General features: G+C 45.5%; 1 protein-coding gene and 1 long non-coding RNA gene across 2 annotated transcripts in view; one reads left to right on the forward strand and one right to left on the reverse strand.

Annotated features, from left to right (window-relative positions):
- The window catches only part of LOC125941387 (uncharacterized), a 343,657-nt gene that overhangs the window by 316,710 nt on the left and 7,269 nt on the right, over positions 1–19,678 (forward strand). The gene's annotated exons all lie outside the window — the stretch shown is intronic.
- The window catches only part of LOC119432595 (protein O-mannosyl-transferase TMTC1-like), a 116,646-nt gene that overhangs the window by 30,457 nt on the left and 66,511 nt on the right, over positions 1–19,678 (reverse strand). The window contains 4 exon segments of the mRNA XM_049658520.1: positions 5,352–5,430; positions 7,127–7,336; positions 11,448–11,521; positions 11,968–12,145. Of these exon segments, the coding sequence (XP_049514477.1) occupies positions 5,352–5,430; positions 7,127–7,336; positions 11,448–11,521; positions 11,968–12,145 (541 nt within the window).

Below are 19,678 nucleotides of genomic sequence, written 5' to 3' on the forward strand. Positions count from 1 at the left end.
ATGACGATGCTCCCGCGTAAACCGGGGTGATTTTGGCATAACTGCTTTCGTCACGCCAGCCTTGACAATGGAAATTTCGGGCCAGGTAACATGACATAATGGATCGGAGTGAAGAGTCCTCGTGCTATCTAGGTGGTGTTGCCCGAGCGCACGTGCACGGCGAACCGCGAGAGGGCCGCGAGAAAGAGTTTCACCCCGAGCCCATAGCCCCACGTTAGCCTACAGGCACATTCTACAACACTAGCGCTTGTGACGAAGACCACCACCGCCGCCGTACAACGCCCTCGCGCGAGAGGAAGCGGTAGTATGGCGGCAACTACAAACTAGCAAATATTCCCACTTGCGCCTGTAGCACGCTATACACTCTGGGCTGTATCTTTATAAATGAATGCGCAACGCTCTGCCGCTTGGCATGGGCATGTACGAGCGCACCAGTGCTTACACCCATAGCACATCCCAACACATAGAGCAGTTGGAGGCGTCGCTGTCCTGCTCGTACTGGATGGACCAGTTCGAACTGCTGTACCGAGCTAGAAGGGCAACTAAGGCCGCTGGACTTCTCGTCTGAGGGCACCACCCACAGTGCTGTTAACCGGAGGAAAATTTTTTTTAGATGTAGAGATTTTATGTCTTGTTTGGGGATAAATTGAATTGTATTAACCTAGGGAAAGTTCGCGCTACGACCTGGAAGAAAAACAAACAAAAAAAGACCCACAGATGTGAAAAACCACCTGTGCGACGCCGTGATAACCTTTACGTGGAACTGCTCACATGACGGCATGTTTTTCTTTCAGTCACCGCAGCTTACCTTCACATTAGTAGGCAAAGTATGAATTATGATCGTGCCACAGGCGCAGCGAACGCATCTCGCCAAGCAAACCACATGTTGTAGACGTCCTGGGTAATTTACCCGGGCAACGCTACTACGCTATTGCCGTTTGTACCAGCAACCTTGGACAGTGTTCTATGATATAGTTTCCTGGGGTACCCTGTTTGGGTGTGCGTTGGCATTGAGGAAAGAAACAAAAATATTGGCTGCGTATCTGCGTGCTTCGCTGCAAATGACGTGTAAACGGTAAGCGTGATGGTGCTATACGTCGGCACGCAGCATGTATACGAAATATTTATTGTGCCTATATTCGTTTTAGGGGCGAAGCTCCTTAGGGTGTGGGTCTGTCCCTCCTCTGTAGTAAGTAGTAGTAGTAGTCGTCGTCGTCGTTGTAGCAGTCGTCGTCGTCGTAGTAGGTAGCCACGTCTACTTTTATGAGAAAAAAAAATTTCGAAATTTGTGTCGGTAGCGGAATCGAACCAGGGACCCCTCGCTTCCGAACGCGCGGCGCTAACCACTACGCCACGAAGCGCTTTTTTTTTTCTTTCATGGTATTTATTACGAATACGTAAGATATTTCCATAGCGGCCAAAACAGTGAGCCGCGTCTACAAGCACAAAACAAACACTTCACAGTACAATTATTAAAGTAAGAGTTCTCTAAAATGAGGCAAAAGGATACACTTCAACAACAACGGATACCAGTCTGGTTGGGAGTCTCTCTGATCATAAAAGTCTTTCAGCTGTGAAATCATCCGAATGAAATGTGACTTTGAAGATACAATTGGTTCTGCATTCCGATCTAGCATCTAAGTTTTTCATAAACTGTGCAACGCCATAAGTAGGAGCATATCAAAAGGCACATCGTCACATTGAGGTGGTATCAGATATCGTATTGTATAAGCATTTATATCTAGATCCTTTTTTAAAGTCAATTGGAGAACGTCCCAAAACAATATGGCATCCTTGCAATCAATAAAACAGTGTTCTATGGTTTCCGGTACATTACAGAGACGACAGTTTATCAAAGATACAAAGATTCCTTTCCTATTTAACCAGGTTTTAACAGGTAACGTTTCAGTGTGCACTCTGAAGAAGAATGTTTTAGTGTGAGGAGGAATAGGCATTTTACAGACCCGTGTAAGGACGTCATCTCCAGGTAAGCCGATGTACAGCGATCGGTATAACGGAGGTTTAAAAAGCATATCAATTAGATCTTTATACATATTTTTCCTTGAGATAGAGAATAAGTACTCATTTGAGAACCTCACTGCAAGAAAACGCACTGAGAGGCACACTTCACGCATGAATCCCTGCAAATATGGATGTGAAGCAAAATTTGTCGAAATTACTAAATTTGGTAAAACGTTGACGAGATTAACTTGCAAGAATGCCCGAAGTAATGGATGAGAACAGTCTCGAAAAAAGATGAAACGAGACACTAATTGTCTAACATAAAGGTGAACCAGGCCAAGACCGCCTGCACTAACCGGTCTGAAAATATTGTCACGCCTCATTGGCTCATAAGATGATGACCAAATAAAGGTTGCAAATATTCGGTGAAACTGCTGTATGTAATCCCTGGAACAATGAATTATTTGCAGCACATAGAAGAGTTTTGTTGCCAAAAATAATTGCACGCTTTAGCTCTGCCAAAGATTATTGGAACGAATGTTTGGGCATAGCGTCTTAGGGTTGGTATACGCCACGAAGCGCACATGGACACACGCACCACGATGGCAATAAATACCCAACATTAACGAAAGACTGCGCGTTTCTAACGCGTTTGTGCTAGCGCGTTACGGCCCGTGTAAGAAGCTGGTGTACGACGCTGTGGCCTCTCCGCCTTACCCCCGTATTCATAAACGCTGATGGCGTCGGCAAACGTGGTGCACGTTCCGGCATGTGTAAACGGCTGCGTAAGACCCTGTGGCCTCTCCCCCTTACTAGAGAGTACTGCACGTTTCTAACGCGTTTGTGCTAGCGTCCCCTTAAGCGGGAGATGGTGCAATTATAATGAAGGGCGCTGTTATAAAATAGGAATGACGTCACATATGGCGCGTGTCATTGGTGGAAGTCAATCGTTCGATTTAGTGCGGCGAGACTGGGCGAATTACACGGAAGATTCACGGTTTACCGATGATTCCCTCCGGAGCTTCGCCCACTCATCATCATTCACCCGTGGATATGCGGTGTTTTTTCTAGATCGGTGTCGTAAAATTGCACACTGCTTTGACACTGCTACATTCTGCAAGGCTGTTCCGGCGCCCATTTGTCTTACAATTCGAGTATGGTTCCGCGACGATCTTGGCACATAGTTGCCCAAACTTCTTTTGAATGTAGAGCAACGTGTAAATGTGCTGACGTGTTCTGTGAATATGGCTCCAAGTAGCAGGCTGTTCTTAGCGTTAGAGCTTGTGCAGTGAAATCATTTTAGTGAGTTTATCATTTATATATGCGGAAGCGACTTCGAAATAAACGTAATCTGTAAATTTAGCAGTCTATCTGCATTAAACAAAAATATTACCTTTAGAAAACTCATAATTACAATTTGAACAAACGTGTCTCAATTGAATCCAAGGAAATCCGGAGAATTAGGGAAATACGAATTAGGAGCACACTGGCTTCGGAAATTGGCCACACGCATTAGGGGCTGAGCGCTAATTTTCACTTCCTGTGGTTCTTTATTGTGCGCCCAATGCGCGGTAGGCGCGCGTACCTTTAGTAATTGATAATAAACTTGGAAAGGCGCGGTATGAGTAGGACGTACAATTGCACCTGTTTGTTTACCTCTCCGGTTAGCAGCGCACTTTTGCAAGTTGATAATTGGTATCTTTTTATGCGAAATATTCTTTCCGTGTCTCTGTTAGCTTGACAGAGAGCGTACTTTAGAATATGCACTTTAAGCCTTACAGAAAAGCGGTACACTGCGGCAATTCCAGCAGAAACTTTATAAATATTATACTTATGCTAATTATGCCACAATATTTCTATTTTGCTAATCTCAAGGCATTGATGAGCTCCTCTCCATATCCAAAGTATTTTCTTCGTACCTCCCGCAGTCTAGTTACGAAAACTATTTAAAGCGCATACGCGGTGTGGATTTCCACACATGGTCATTAGGAGAGTAAGAGAGAGAGAGAAAGATTCATTATATGTAAAAACTGATAGGTCGGCCTGTGATACTGTGGCATAACCTGGATCTGCCGTGATTGCTTAGTGGATTTAGCGTTGTGCTCCTAAGCGCGTGGTCGCAGGATCAAATCCTGGTCGCGGCTGTCGCAGTTCGGTGGCGCGAAATGCGAAATCGACGGCGAGGAGGAAGGTGCACGTTAAAGAACCCCAGGTGGTCGAAATTATTTCAGAGTCCCCTACTGTGGCGTGCCTCATAATCAGATTGTGGTTGCGGCACGTGAAACGCCAGAATTTAATTTCAAAGTTTTCTTCTAGCCTGTCACATTAGCGTTGGTGTAACGACTAAACGGAGGTGAGCGAGTGGAAGTGAAGATAAGGATACGAAGGTAAAGGTAGATGCGCATGACATAAGGAAAAAGGAACACTGAAACCAACTATTACGGTGCAGGAGATTGTTAGTTCGCTCAGTGAAATAAACAGGGAGAAATTGCTGGAGCTCTCCGAAAGCGCGCGAGAAAAATCACCACTGTGCTGCTGCCACAAAAATTTCTAGAGCGCGCTTAATTCGCACAGCCATCAGCGAAGCGGACACTGCGTGATTCTGACAACCGACGCACGGCGAGTGAAAGCACTTATCCTGCAATTACACATATATGTATTTCCACTGTTATTGTATACGCTCCGCGGCCACGTTCATTTAGCAAAGCGCAACGCCTGCCCCGTAATCAGCGCGGCACCGCGCTCCATCTATTTGTGAGTAAAATCGCGAAACACGAGGACCGCATTCCGACCGTCATGACTGCGTAGTCATAGTGTGGTCTGCAATGAGCGCGACAACTCTTCGGCAAACAAAAGCACCTGCAGAAAGCCTAATGTCGACACCGCTGCATTTGCGTTACGGAGGTCAAAGTATATTAAAATTTCGCCACGTAAGTTATCCCCTAGTACTGCAGAGCAGGCTGCGGTACCTGCCTGAAGTGTCGCGCACTTTGTAGACCATGTTTCAGTTTGAGGAGGTAAGCAATCGACGGCCGAGGAAGGCTTAGTCGAGACAATGTTTGCGCGCGTGAACTTTTGATTGGGGCACGTGAGGGCAGATCACACTGCACTGAAAGGTATTCGCGAGACCTTGGGAAATGCTTAGTTTTTCTACTCTGTTAAGTAAATTAAGTTTGAGGGCTTTGTGTTGCCAATAGGCACGATCTAATTATCAGGCACACAGTAGTGTGAGTGACTCCTAAGTAATTTTGGCCAATTGGGGTTAGTTAGCGTGCGCCCAATGACATCCAGTGTCATATGGGTGCAAGCTTCACCACAGCTGTCCACCTCGGCTACATATTTCAGTGTGTAGTTTAACACAGCTAAATTTGAAAGAAAACTCCACTTACCAATGCTGCAAGAGCAGCAAGGTCACGATCCGTGAGGCATCTGTAGGCAATTTCGCGTAGGCAGTGCCTGCAGATTGGCCTGAAAAAGCATGTTTAGTTGAAGGAGGTCAATGATGTGTTCCTAAATGAATCCCACGTTGATGGGCGTCTTACATTATTCCTGACAAAATACTCAACGTTGCTTCGATTTTATACTTGACTTTATACCTGATGGTGACTACAAGTATTCAGAGAAAAGGGCATAAACCGATTGCTCAGCTAGATTCCATGATGAAAGACAGCAGTTGAGAAGTAGCTTTATACACTCATAGGGTAATTAGTTTAGGAAGTTTTCTATTGCGTTGAGAATAGTTGTTAATTTTTTTTAAACTAACACGCAATGGGCTATTCACAGGATCAATTAGTACGGAATTCTGGCCTTCTAACCTGCTAGAACCACGAAGTGACTATTAGTCACGCCGTAGTTAGGGGCTCTGGGACAATTTTCACCACCTAAGTTTTTTTTTCTTTTAACGTGCCCCTAAATCTAAATTCACGAGAGATTTTGCACCTAGCCGCCATTGAATTGCGACCGCTGTGGCCAGGTTCAAACCTACGACCTCGAGCATAGCAGCCCAACGTCATAGGCACGAAGCTACAGCGGCAGCTACAAGGCTCGAACTACGACACGAAGTTGTGGGGTAGAGTAGAATGCATTGTGCCGAGTGCAGTAAAACTTTGATCGTTGTCAGCGCCCTTTACATTCGTCTCACTATCAATTTGATAGCGCGTACAAAGTCATCCTGGAACTAGAAAAGCAGCTTATTTAGCAATGGATCACATCTTTCTCATCTTTCTCAGAGTTTCACAATTTGAATGTTGTGTCATTCGCAGTGTCCATACCTCCCCATCTAAATTGGTATTGAAAGAAGCTATAAGGAAAACAAACACTTTTGTAACACGTGACAGGTGGTGGGAATATTCAGAAACCGAAGCGCGTAAGCAAGAGCTCAGACATTTTTAACACAGTATTTTAGTTCACGAATCGACACATGTTCGGTCAACATAATATAACACAGAGACGCAGGGACAAAGGGCCCAGCTGTGTTTCCCCATTTCTATCTGTTGTCCTTGTGTTATTCATGCTGGCCGTAGCCGTCAGGTTTGTCAGCGTATAGGATTTAGGAAGTCGTTAGCTAGTGTCGTTTGCGCAGTTGTAAATATTTGTTAGACAACTTGTTACTTCTTTTTTATGTTAACGACCTTCGACGTTACAGTGAATTATTGCTTTCTTTTTCTTAAACTCTTCAAAAGGGACATCCCTACTCATGCATATTTTTCTTTATTACTCGCCTACGTAGCTGCTCGTACCTACTCACACTCCTGATCTCGTTCCACTTAAGTTAGATAGACTAAGTAAGCAAAAAGAAAATGTACAGTTACCTTCAAATTATTTGAGGGAGCCTATGCTGGAATGACAATACGACATTGCGCTAAAACTTATGTAACCTATGTAGTAAAACTACGTGGAAGGGTCGTAACTGTTAGAGTTACATAGTGTAACAGTGACAAGAAACTGGACCGAAGAGGGAGCCGACGCTCAAGGACTATTGTACCATCTAGATACCAGTTACTACGTGGAACATATTATACAAATATGTTCCACTTATTTAGTGAAATCTGTGTGAAACGTGCGAACAGGTCGCATTGTGTCAACAGCTTATCGACCTGTCGTTTGTGCTGACGGAAAGGCAGTAAGCGGATCTCGTTTTGAAAACAGCGCAGCAACAACTTACCACCGTCGTCGGTGAGCCTTGTGGCACTGCGTGTGTCGTTCTGGACGCGTAGCATCGACGACTAATGTGCGTATCCTCAGGGCTATGCACAACGGCAGTACGGTGATGCCTTGCTCTTTGGAAAGCAATGCACACACGGAGAGTAGACCGCAGGCTGCGAGCCACTTCGCACTTCCGTGTCCTCCTCGGCCATCGCTGGAAACTTGGCAGCTGCGTCAGTGAAAAAGAACTAGAATACACTTCTCTGACTTCCCTTTAGTACTGTGATTTCATCCTATCTACTTGTGACAATACAAACTTATTTCATCATCTCCAATTACCTTGAGGAGCGTTGTAAGGTCGTGTCGAGGAGATCTATAAAAAATACAGCTTAGTGGTTTCAGAGTGGGGTGCTTATTCCCAATGTGTTTTTGGCCAATGGCAACCTTAGTAGTACTCGTAAAAACAGACTTTTCAAATTTCATGCAATTAAGCCGCATCGGGGCCACGACATTTTACCGTTCGTCATGTGCGCAATAAGGAAGAGAAGACATGAGTCTGGTTGAAACACGAAAGGAGTACTAAGGTCACATTTGGAGGACTGAATTTCAGCGCCTGCTAAGGAATACGTGAATGAGAACCACCAAGGTACTCATAGCATGAAGACCGTGGACATTAATTTGACAGTTGATGCCAGTCATACGCTGTAAAAGGCAAGCAAGGTTGAGTGCAATACGTCCGGTGTAGCTCATTCTTTTAGTAATGGAAAGTGGAATGGTAGTTATGTGCCTATTTGAACACAGTTGCCGAAAGGTTTTACCGAGAAGGAAATGAAACACCAGTAACAATTGAAGAAAATAGCATGTATATTGCCTGTTATCTTGAAACTGGGAAACTCCAGGAACAGAGATAAGTAGTGGACGCAGCTAAGGATGTGGATGTGCGCGCAATAATCAAAACGGCAGAGTGGGAAATAGAATAAAAAATTGAGTCGCTTTCAGAACAAGCGATGTTGGGTTCAAGAATTTGTGACGTGACAAGCAGTGTCGTTGGTTCTGATTTATTATCCATTGAGCTTGCCATTTTCGAATCCTCGTAAATGTGCGCTGAAAACAAAGATCGTGAAGCAACACGAACAACATTTATACACGTTATGCACAAAGTTAAAAAGAAATCGTATACGACTGAGCATGCAAGATAATTAATGTAAACTGCTGTATTTCTACTTCGTAAGAAAAACAAAAGAAAGCATTCGCCCTCAGTTCTTTCCTTTTCTTTATTCTTATTCTCTATCTAAATAAATTCGTTGTAATCGTTTGGCATCCATAGCTGTCACATCTGCCTTGGCACCTCAACGAACCCCCTTCAAGCGTACCAATGCGAGGGTCTGTTTTCTGCTTGAATCTGTGAGATCATTCAAATAAAAAGCACGCTGCATGTCTTTCATGAAGCAACGGGACACTGAGTTACACTTTGACTTTAACGTATGGTACCGCCGTGCTTCTTTCCGGCGCGCAAGCACAAAGCGAACACTCTTAAGTGCACTAGACTTCTTCCGTAAGCAGCTTATGTATCTCTCTCTCTCTTTTTCAAAGAGCACCAGACAGAGCAGCTGATAACCACTAGTCTTTCAAAATTCTCATAACGCGCGTTTTTCCTAAGAGAGAGTGCACTTTGCTTTTTCGAGATCCTAAGCCTTCTTTTGTGGGAATTAGGGCGTCCATTATGGGTTCTACTCGTGGAAGGTGGGCTTCCTAACAAGCGCGGTATTTTCCCTCTGAACGTCTCCACAAAGTCGGTGCACTTGATATAGAAAGCACGCACTAATGCATGGAAACGCGACGTTAGCCCCGAGAACCAATTAGCAAAGTTTCTAAGACAGCACGCGCCAAGACGTTTTATCTTTTCGGAATAGCCTTTTTTTTAAGTAAACGCGTGAGCACATCAGCAATTTTGTGGGCTTGTAAACGTTGCGCGTCGTTAGCACGCTGCTTGATGCAAGGTGATGCCCGGTCAGCAACACGCAGCAGCAAAAAAAGAAAAAAAAGATTACGCGTCGATGAGAAAACAACTGCAGAAGGCCGTTTCAATATATTCGGATATCATGTTTCGGTTCTTTCAATAAGTGCTGGTCTTCCTTCCATTTACCTCCCTTTTGTGTACACTAACAGCTGAATGAAACACGCTGAGGAGGCAGTAATTCCTAGCAACTTCATTTATTTTAGTGCCCATACTATAATGAATTAAATTAGCTTTCTTCACTCCCTTCTCTCAGTAAGTACGCACACAAGAGCTTGCCTAAAGGTTAGCAGTAGTGCAGATTCTTGGTTATACTTCTATTTGATGTAAAATTCGAGCTCAGCATTTCACCCATTTATCTGATGTGCACTTTGTTCGTGCCGTGAACAATCACGACGGCGAGTCGTGAGAAAGGATTTTTGAACAGGGTTTTGACATTTTTAGGTGAAAAGAACGGCCGAAAGAATAAACAGACTGAAGAGCAAATGCTGGAAAAAAGAAAAAAAAAAGATACGCGAAAGGAAAAAAAGAAAGAACAAGTATGGGGTAAACCGTGCACACACAGAGTGCGTCATTGAGGTAACAGTACCACAGTAGTGAAAGTTACGACACACGTGGTCTCGTATATAGGCATCAGTTGCAGTCTTCAGTGAGGCTCAGTTCAAAAATCCCACAAGAGTCACAGTTTTGGGTAGCAGCAATATGTGAAGTTAAATGGGTGAAAGTTAAAGAACCCCAGCTGGGGTCGAAATTAATCCGGAGTCCCCTACTAAGGCGTGCCTCGTAATCATATCGTGGGTTTGGCACGTAAGACCCCAGAATTTTATTTAATGCGTGAGGCCATGACCCGCGGTCGCAGTATCTATTTTGCATAAAGGGCGTTTTGTTCGGCGATGCTGTCGCAAAAAATATTACGTAGTGACTTGGCCAGCTTCTCTAAGAATGAAAACAACTTGCAGTGTTTTCTTAGCAGCTGCATAAACAGGTAATTATGTAAAGATAGTTCTTTTTAATTATCCTAGCACTGTAAGTTCCAGATGCGGAACATTCACCAAAGATACGCCACTCCGCAATGGTCAGTTTCACAGGAAGTTCGGAAATGGCACTTTTATTGCGACGGCGTTTGGGAAGGCCATTTGGCAACTGAGTCTCGCCTGACAAGCCATTTCAATGAAATCGCGGAACCCAACCGGGAACGTATAACCTGCGAAGTCTTGCTTTCCTGTGCAGTAAAATGAACGGTGTACATGGATTATTGTCGGAAATAAATGAAACATGGGCTGTACAGTTTCTTTCTGCAACTGATGTTCAGTTTAATCTTTCCTGGATTTGGAAGGGAGCATTGAGGGCGGAATCAGCATAGGTCTGTGCATGTAGTTGTCTTTTACCTGTGGCCTTGTATATATCTCATTTAATAATGTTTTTCTTTCCCCGCAGTTCTTTCTGCCTACACAGTTGTGTAATCATCGCATGCTGATACAACCAAAAGACATGGTTTTCACGAGGCAATATCTGGCCTACACTTGCCGAGTTACGTTCTAGTCTTGCGAGGCAGCACTTCTAGCCCCATGATTGCCTTTGTAACTGAGGTGATGACATGGGTCTGGTGCATTTTTAGGCACCTGCATTTTAGTAAATTGGTAAGGGCACAGGAAGCTAAAAAGGAGATTTGTTGTTTACATGTGTTTAGGAGTAAAAGAAACAAACATAGGAAGTAAAATTAGTTTATATGCGGAAATAACTTTAAGTGTGACACATTGCTAGTATTGTATCGCTCATTCTGCTCGCCGTTGCTCGTCGTTTCTCTAGGTTTCATGTTGAGAATCACGCTGCCGAGCGTTCTTGATTGCATACTGCTGATCTCTGCGCAATTGAATTTAATTCAAGGATTTCACATGCCAAATCCAAGATATAATTATTAGGCACGCCGCAGTGGCGGACGCCGGACTGAATGTGGCCACCTGTGGTTCTTTATCGTGCATCTAAATCCAAGTTCACAAGTGTTTTTACATTTTGCATTTCGCCCCATCAAATGCAGTTGCATGGCCACGCGACATCGATCTACCGCGGCAAGTGATCTCTGCGCGTTGTTAGTCGGCAACATTCAATTAGGAATCTTACTATATTCAAACTGCATCGGAAACTAGGACAGCGCTCCACAGTCAGGGAACGGGCAGGCTTTAGAAATGTGTGCGTTGTCTTACACAATCATACACCGGCAGCACAATAGTCCGAACTAACTGCAGCGCTATTTAGCGTGTGACAGGCCGCCATGTTATAATACGAAGGCGCACGAACGCTGCCTGCTTAAACGTGGACTCACCAGTGGTAGCAAAGGAACGACAGCAGAAAGAAGAAACAGCACAGCACTTCGGCTCGGCCCACAATGCTCGACACCTGCGCCAGAATAACGGATTGAAGTGATCAGAGGTCAGGCCGCCACAATAACAAATTGAAGTATGAAGATTATGAAACATGCGGATCGTGATGCAGGAAGACCTTAAAGAAAATACAGTATGCGCAAGTAAGAACGAAACAAAAAACTTTTAAGCTGACGTTTCGATATCGCGAGCGATCTCGAAACGTCGGCGTAAGCCACTAATGAGCATAACAAATAATATGAATGCTACTTGTGTTCTTCAGCCGTTTGCAAACAAGGGCAAGTGTTACTGTTTTTTCTCGTTCATGCAAGACAAAGTTGCTTTTTCAGAGCGGCTGCTTGGGACAGTATCACAAGTGGTGCAAGACCACAACTTCCAATAACTCGCCGCAACCAGGAACCACTTAGCACTGGCGAAAATAGGTTACAGCCTAATAAAAAAGAAAGCAACACGAACACTTACGGCCTCGGTGTGCACAGGATGCGCAGCGAAGAGCGTCGCCGCGAAGCACGCATGGAGGGCCGTTATCCGCATGATGCAGCGGGCGATGACGGCCACCAGCACTGAGCATGCGCAGTGCAGAACTACGTTAACCATGTGGTAGCCGCGTACCTGGCGTCCATTTGCGTAGAAGTTGGCCCTGTGAGAGAAAGGATGAAGACGCTGATCAGAAACGTTTTCCACGCATAACACGTGGGCGTTTCTCCCGTCTCCCCCACCCCCCCCCCCCCCTACCAAAACAAAAAAGATACTTAAAAATTAAATAAGAGGCCATGACATGCCATTTAGTGATACAGCCGCTGCTTTCTAATGATGCTTTCCCGTTTGTCATTGCAGCTGCGTTCTCAATGCGTGCAAAAATCTGGTTTACTTAACGCGGGCTAAAATTTGCGTTGCAAACATACTAATTACATTAGAGCACAAAACACCACACCATATGCAGAGGTGCTATTTCAATAAATTAATTTTTAGATAGCCGTAAGGAGATGGTATTACTTTATCATAGGGTTGCTGGGATTTGTATGAAATAAGTTGAGCGTCAAGAAATCTTGCCAATTCAGGAGCTGTCTTCGGGCTCACAAGGAGTGCAGTTATTCTGGGCAGATTATATCGCACAGTTCTGTCTGTCTTTAGGTTTTCGCCTTGTTTTTTCTCTTGTGGGTGTGTCCGTTGCTGAGCAACTTGAACGAGAACAAATAAGTTGACAAATGTTAGGAAATATTATCCCCACGAGAGCACTTTTGAGGAAAGGATGGCTTTCACCGTTTAAAAGTGAAGCTCTCTTTAGCGAATCTTGCCGGACTTTCCTGACCGAGGCTGCTGGCTGGCTGTCATTGCTATCTGACATAAACCACTAGCGATCTCAAGAAATGCCAGATGAGGTGTTCTTCCCGAACGAGGCTCTCTGGCCGAAGCATACGGCTATTGTTTAGGTGGCCAGAATAATTTTACGAAACGACATTGGTGGCTCGATGTTTACATGGACCGAATATATTTGGAGAAATTTCGCCGCACTTAATTTTTTCAGGTAAATCATTCTACTGCTTAATTACTTGAACAGCTACAAGCGTGCTCGTATTTAATCGCTCTCGTGTTTACGCGCTACAGTGTTACCATCTGACAGGAAAACGCGAGCTGCCACGGAGTTCAAAATTTTGTTATAGGCTCTGAAAGCATATACGAGGCTACAGGAAGGTGCGAACAAGCAAGCTAGCTGCACTAATACGCCCCACACATCAGCAGATTGTTAGCGAAATGAATACACACGTCATTTTCGTCGTTAGCTCACCTAACTATAAGTAGCTGATAATCGCGAAGCAGGCAATCGCGTGTCCACCGACCACCTGCAGCTAACGACAGAGCAGCCGTTACCTGCAGCAAGAGCACGCGGTGATGAGCACGTGCGGTTATTAGCGGTGACAATGAAATCACGCACAGCGTCATCATAAGATACCACGCATATCATGGACTGTAATTGCCTGCTTCAGCACAACGCTCAGTAGTGCAAACTTCCACGCTAGGTTCTTGACGACATGAAAGCATACAAGTCCAATTATAGCCGTCCCTCTCACTCAAAGTGCCGCTGATGCCCCTGGTGCGAAGGTTTTGCATTGCCCACGCAGCAGAGCCTCCACCTCTGCTTTCAAAGCAACTACAAGTGTTATCTGCAGGACTCATCGGGTAGCGCAACTTGCGAATTCCGCAACACTTCCCTGGGGGTTGTTTACTATTCTGAGACTTTTAGGCATAGAATTTTTCTCTCACCTAATGAATGCAATGTGGGACTGTAGGTACAGAATTCTACGAAACTCAATAGGAATTCAAGGCCATGCGTTCGGTGATGGTGACGGCACTTTTGCCACAGGCAGCCTTAGCCTTGCACCAAGTGCCGAGAATCACTTCCAATAAGCGTCGCTGTCCGGAGCACGAACTGTACCATCGCATCTCATTGAGATGCGTGGTGTCTAACAGTAGTTATTTCAAGTTTAGTGAAAATGCACTTATGATCCAGGCAAAGTGATGAAGAATTCGATTCGCATCTCATTCACCCAGCCACAAATCAAACGTCAGTCCTGTGGAATGTATGGTACATTTACACAGAAAAGAAAGAAAAGGCAAACCCCGTGTATGCACTTTCTGGCGCCTGTGCCTTAGCCCTGAATGAACTATGAACTCTGAAGCGATCGCCAACTGTCTTTCCTGTCTTTGTTGCCGTGTTAAACGGATGCTAAATGTGTCAGTGTAGCTAATGACAGCGCCGTGAATGTTGATTTTTGGGGTGCTCCACAACAAGGCCACATAAATGCGCAGTAATTTAGGGAGAAACTGCTCTACTGCTGCGTGCCCATGACACTCTTCTTTTTTAAACCTAACGCTAGCGAAAGCGCCACGTCTGAGCCGTACAGATCAGAAAGCCTCTTAAAGGGAAGTTGAATATTTCAGCTCCCTGGTTTATTACGGAACTGCATATATACGCATATCCTTTGCACATAGCAGATAGATACCTGCGTGCGCTTTAATCCAGTCATTTTCTTGTGTGTTCAGTAATTTTAGGCGCTATAGTGAAGGAACCCTTTTTGCCTCTCATGCCGTAAAAATTATCCACCAGGCTTTTTTATACTTCTCTCTACATTTGGCACGTATTCAATGGAGAGACATAAAATACCTTCAAACCATGTGAGCCAGATTTAACACCTCTGCCAATCATGAACACATCTACTTCTCGCTGAAATTTTAGTCTTAAAATCCAGAGCATTTGTAAAATATCTACAGAAGATCTACAGTATGCATGAACACACATTTCCAAGTTGTTGCACAATGTAAAATACGTGATTTTAAAAGTCGACCAGCAGGAGCTGAGCCTCTAAACTCTAGATGTTCCATTAGGTGAGTGGGACCCGTTTTTAAATAAATTTAACTTACTTGGATTACACATGGCTTTCGTGAACTATGTTCCGTATACTTGTGTGGAAGCTTGTGCGGAAAAATATTGAGAGTGATATTAAGAGTGCTATAAGGTAAGAGTGGTAAGAACCTCGACACTCTAGGGCCCTTGTTCCGCAGATGTGATACGTACTTATCTTTTTGTCGACGTGTGTTGCCTATAGGCAACACACCAGAAAAAAAAATTACGAAATTACGAAATTACAACGGCCAATTATGGCCGTTGGCGTATTGAGTACAATGTTTCTGGCTAAATGTCTTCAACCTACGCTGGATGACGAGAAAAGCGTAATTTGTATGTTTACAGCAAGAACACAGGATGACGATGGTGGCAATTATGTATTTCCAATTGTGACTATTAGGATGTGATGGTGTAATTGGTAATTTGAACTAATAAAGAATGAGGAATATATATGATCCGGTGGTTTTCACTTATTTAGTGACCACAGGCACCATGACCTTATGGTGGCTACGGTACACCGTCTTAGGGTGTACGGCAAAGATTGGCACGTTCTTCATAAACACATCACCAATGCCGCACGCGTTCGGTGCGAACGCGGGCAAATCGCCGCCGTCGTCGACAACAGTTCTGCGCGTTGCTGCTGCTGTTACATGTCCAAGTTTATGCAGCTACTCAGAATTTTGAGAATGACAGCCCATAAACAAATGTCATGAAACAAAACACCAGCAACACATGCCTTTTATGTTAAATCTTCTCAGACTGAAAGCTTCGACACATTCGTTTACTAACTGAATTAACAAGGATGGTGTCAGCGCTCGCACGCAAACATGAATAGATCACACTCGATGACCGCACACAACCGCTGTCAACACGTTGGCGTGAGCAAGCGCGCCAGCAGCAGCGAGCGAAGGTTCATGCAGTCTATCGCTTCAACGGAAACTGAGCGGCGAAAACACAGTGCATACAGAGGTAGGAGCCGTCTTGACGATCGCTTTCAAGATACGGTGCACGCGTACGCCTGTCGCCGCGCAAAGTACAAGTACGCAGTTAGTTCGTAGAGCAACAGCCACACTCCTTCCCTCCCCGGCTGCCTTCCCGCTTTCCTCCTTTCGCCTGGGTGATTAAGTGGCCAGTTCCCCTTGCGCCCGTTCGCAAGATACGCATTTGGTGCCGCAGCTTAACGTCACCTCCCCTTCTTCCCTCTCGTCCCCCCACGGTCTTTCGCGCGACGGAAGAAGTCGCGTTTGCTCTCCGCCGTACGTTCGCTCCCCGTGAGAGCGTGCGGCCCTCGCGCGCTTTCACCCGCACACTACAGCATACGACCAATCAGAGTTTTTTTTTTCTACACACGGACCCGAGCATCGAAGACTGAGCCCTTAAAAGCTTCGCTGTAAAAGACACAGAAAGGTTACGCAAGGAATAAAAGACCATTTCGGATGTTCAATGAAAGGCGCGGGGCCCTATTTTAATTACTTTAAAACTTATTCAATGGAATTTTGTCGATTAGTCTATTGTGCAATGAAATTCCTCATGCATGTAATGTCCCTCTCTTCGAATGGTCCAGCTCAAAGACAGACAGACAGACAAATAACTTTTATTCAGGTCCTGAGGAACTGCGCTTGGACGCCCCCTTTCAGGGGGAGTCGGTAGCAGTCGCGGGCCGCTCCCATGCAGGGACCGGAAGATCGTGGCCCTCCGCCCTCTCGCAGGCCCTCTGGACAGCCCGAAGTTGAATCGAGAGGCCGCCGCTTTTAAGGGCTTCCTCCCAGTCCTCTTCGTTGTTGAACTCTGTGTCGCGTATGGCAGGACATTGCCAGAGCATATGAGCTAGCGAGCAGTACGCCTCTCCGCAGTCCGGACATTGCTATTCGATGTCGGGCGAGAAGTGACTAAATCTGCCCCTCGAAGGGAAAAACCCCGTTTGGAGCATCCTAAAGGCCAGTCGATTGCGATCAAGTGAGTCTAGGGTGAGGAAGTGGACAAGCCCTCCGAGAAAGATGATAATGAGTCAAGATCTCGTGGAAAGTAAGGAGCGAGTCCCTGTACCTCCTGGCGTCCCCGCCTTCGAATCCGCCGGGACCGCCGCGGTGAGCGAAACCTCGCGCACGGTCATGGGCAAATTCATTGGCGATGGGAACATCGGGATGTACGTTGGCCCAATGTGGGCCGGGAACCATTTTATGGTGTGAAACCCGGCAGCCCCCTCGCTGCCGAGGACGGCCGCTGCTTCCCGCGAGATCGAGCCCGAAGCGAAAGCCCTAGCTGCGGACCGCGAGTCCGTAAATATCTTTGGACGGGACGGGTCCTTCATTGCTATAGCGATGGCCATTTGCTCAGCCACCGTTGCCGAAACATTTCGAGCCGAGGCAGAACATAGGAGTTTGCTAGTATGGTCGACAGAAACCACTGCAAAGCCATCGGAACGCCCGTACTCGGCTGCATCGACAAAGGCTGCGAGATCCCGACTATCTACAACCGATTTTAATAACGAACGGGCCCGTGCTATGCGGCGCCCTACATTGTATTGCGGGTGGACATTTCTTGGAAGTGAAGCTACCGTAAACGTACCTCTGATTGAGGACGGTAGAGTCACTTTGCGCTCGTTATTCTCCGTAAGACCGCAGCCTATGGATTCCAGGATGCGCCTACCAGCCCGCGAGGATGATAGACGCACGACCTGAGCCATCTGCTGGGCCTCGATCACCTCCGAGAGGGAGTTATGCCTACCTAATTGTATGAGCTTCTCGGTGCTGGTGGTGATAGGCAAGCCTAGAACTCGCTTTATACTTTTGCGCATTAGTGCATGAAAAGACTAGTGGTGATTTTTTTTCTCTAAAAAAAGCGCCTGGTGTATTACTGACCTTGCCATAGTTGTGCTTTCTCACTCAGTTTCTCTACACCTTAGCCCTTCACGCCGAAAAATATTTTCCAGTTTTTTAGTCACTCTTGAAGGCGTGAATGGAGAACCATGGGTTCTGTCTAGACTCTGAACACACAGAAAAAGTACGAGTGCCTTGGAACCAGGCATTTCTCCCGAAATGTACCGGTACCGTAGTGACAAAAGTCAGCTGCTGGAAAAGACCGGTAACTCCTGCTTTATATGCCGTCATCATGCTCTTCCCCACGTGTTCTTTCTCTTTTTCCAGGGTAATATTTCACGTCTTCTAACGTACGTGCTTAAAGAGCGGCCTTCTCAAAGAAACCGCCCTCTCTTTCGGAGAATTATGCTCGCTGCAGATGATGTCTTTTATCTTTTGAAACGCACTTCTTTCTTCTTACTCTGCGTCACTCATGCGCTATCAGCAGAGGCCAGGCTCCCCGTAGTTTTTGCGATATATTTACCTGCTCTTTTTTTTTCTAGCGCCAGTCAACCTCAAAAGCACTCGAGCAGCGAATGCGTGTGCGGCAAATCCTCCTTGCTCAAAAGAACAGATGTCGCAAACTCGAGCGGTGACTCACCGAGAGTGTCAGAAAACAGAGAAAAAGGAAGGGTCCCCCTGGATGAGCCAGGGCTGCTTTTTATTTGCGCATTCATTATAAAAGTCAGCACAGCCCTAGAAAGAGACTCAAGATAGAAAGCATCCTTAAATTAACAGTATAAAAAGAGAATAAAAACGTTGGATATTAGGCAACCGGGTGCTGTTGCCGTGCTGTTGACTCGAAACGACACTTCTTTAGCTCGAACCTCCTCAATGTTTGAGATATGCGACTCCCATAGAAAATTATACCAAACAGTACTTAGAATAGGAAGGTTTCGTTGATGCTTCAACGTTTGAAAGCTACTCCTATCTCTGGACCACGCAAACTAAGGTGCAATGATGTCCATTACTAAATAGAAAGAATCAAGGAAGTAAATGCTGCTGCAGCAAATAACCGATCGCCGTTTACCCGTTTCGTTTTCTCGGTAAGCAGTCCTAAGTGTCTCTGCCGATTTTTTTGTCTTCAGCACCTATGTACTGAAGCCAGTGTTAGGATTTTACTAATACAGTAAAAATCATAATTAACGCACGTGAAGAGATACATGATATATCTGGCAGCAGAACCTAATGCGCGTAGCCTTGTCACCTTGAATGCTTACCGACGTGCCAGCCCACAATGCCGTTTGAATCTCGAGCGCCAGTGGCCTTTCATAACAGCGCGAGGCCCGATGGTGTCATTGTCAACGGAGATACATGTGCAGTGTGAAGTAATTGTGAAACATTGTCATAATGTGCTGGGGCAGTAGAGAGGTGTAGATGGGTATAGCGGTATAATGCGTTGTTAAAAACAATGGAGTGCTGGTAACTTCTTTGAGGAGGAAGGAACTATTCGTCTCACTGTATTCCACTTTAGAGGCTTCCGAGTGAGTTTACTCGGCTTGTGCTTAATCAAGCACACCTACTCTTCTGGGGCGTACAAGAGCCCTCTGAAGTGGAGTCTCAGAGATCTCGGACTCAAAGGAGTTCCGAGCATTTCCTGCACCTTTAAAGTAGCAGGGGCTGAAAATAGGACTGCAGAGTGAGTATGTGGTCGTCTGTTCTTTGAAAAAAAGTGGGCGTTCTGTGTGAGCCGCGCGTGCGAATTTTATGGAGCCCGTCTAAATACAATCCATGCATGCCAAAAGCTGCTACTGTTTACGTTCTAAAGCGATAACTCAAGAAAGGCTGTCAGAACTGCTCTCTCATATAAGTTTGCTAGAAGGTACGCAGTCGGGTCGCTTTTCCATTTAAGCATAGGTTAGCTATCTGGGCTTAGAGCAGCACTGCGGAAAAATTACTAGTCATACGC

The sequence above is a fragment of the Dermacentor silvarum genome, chromosome 11 (genome assembly GCF_013339745.2).
Source record: "Dermacentor silvarum isolate Dsil-2018 chromosome 11, BIME_Dsil_1.4, whole genome shotgun sequence".
NCBI lineage: Eukaryota > Metazoa > Arthropoda > Arachnida > Ixodida > Ixodidae > Dermacentor > Dermacentor silvarum.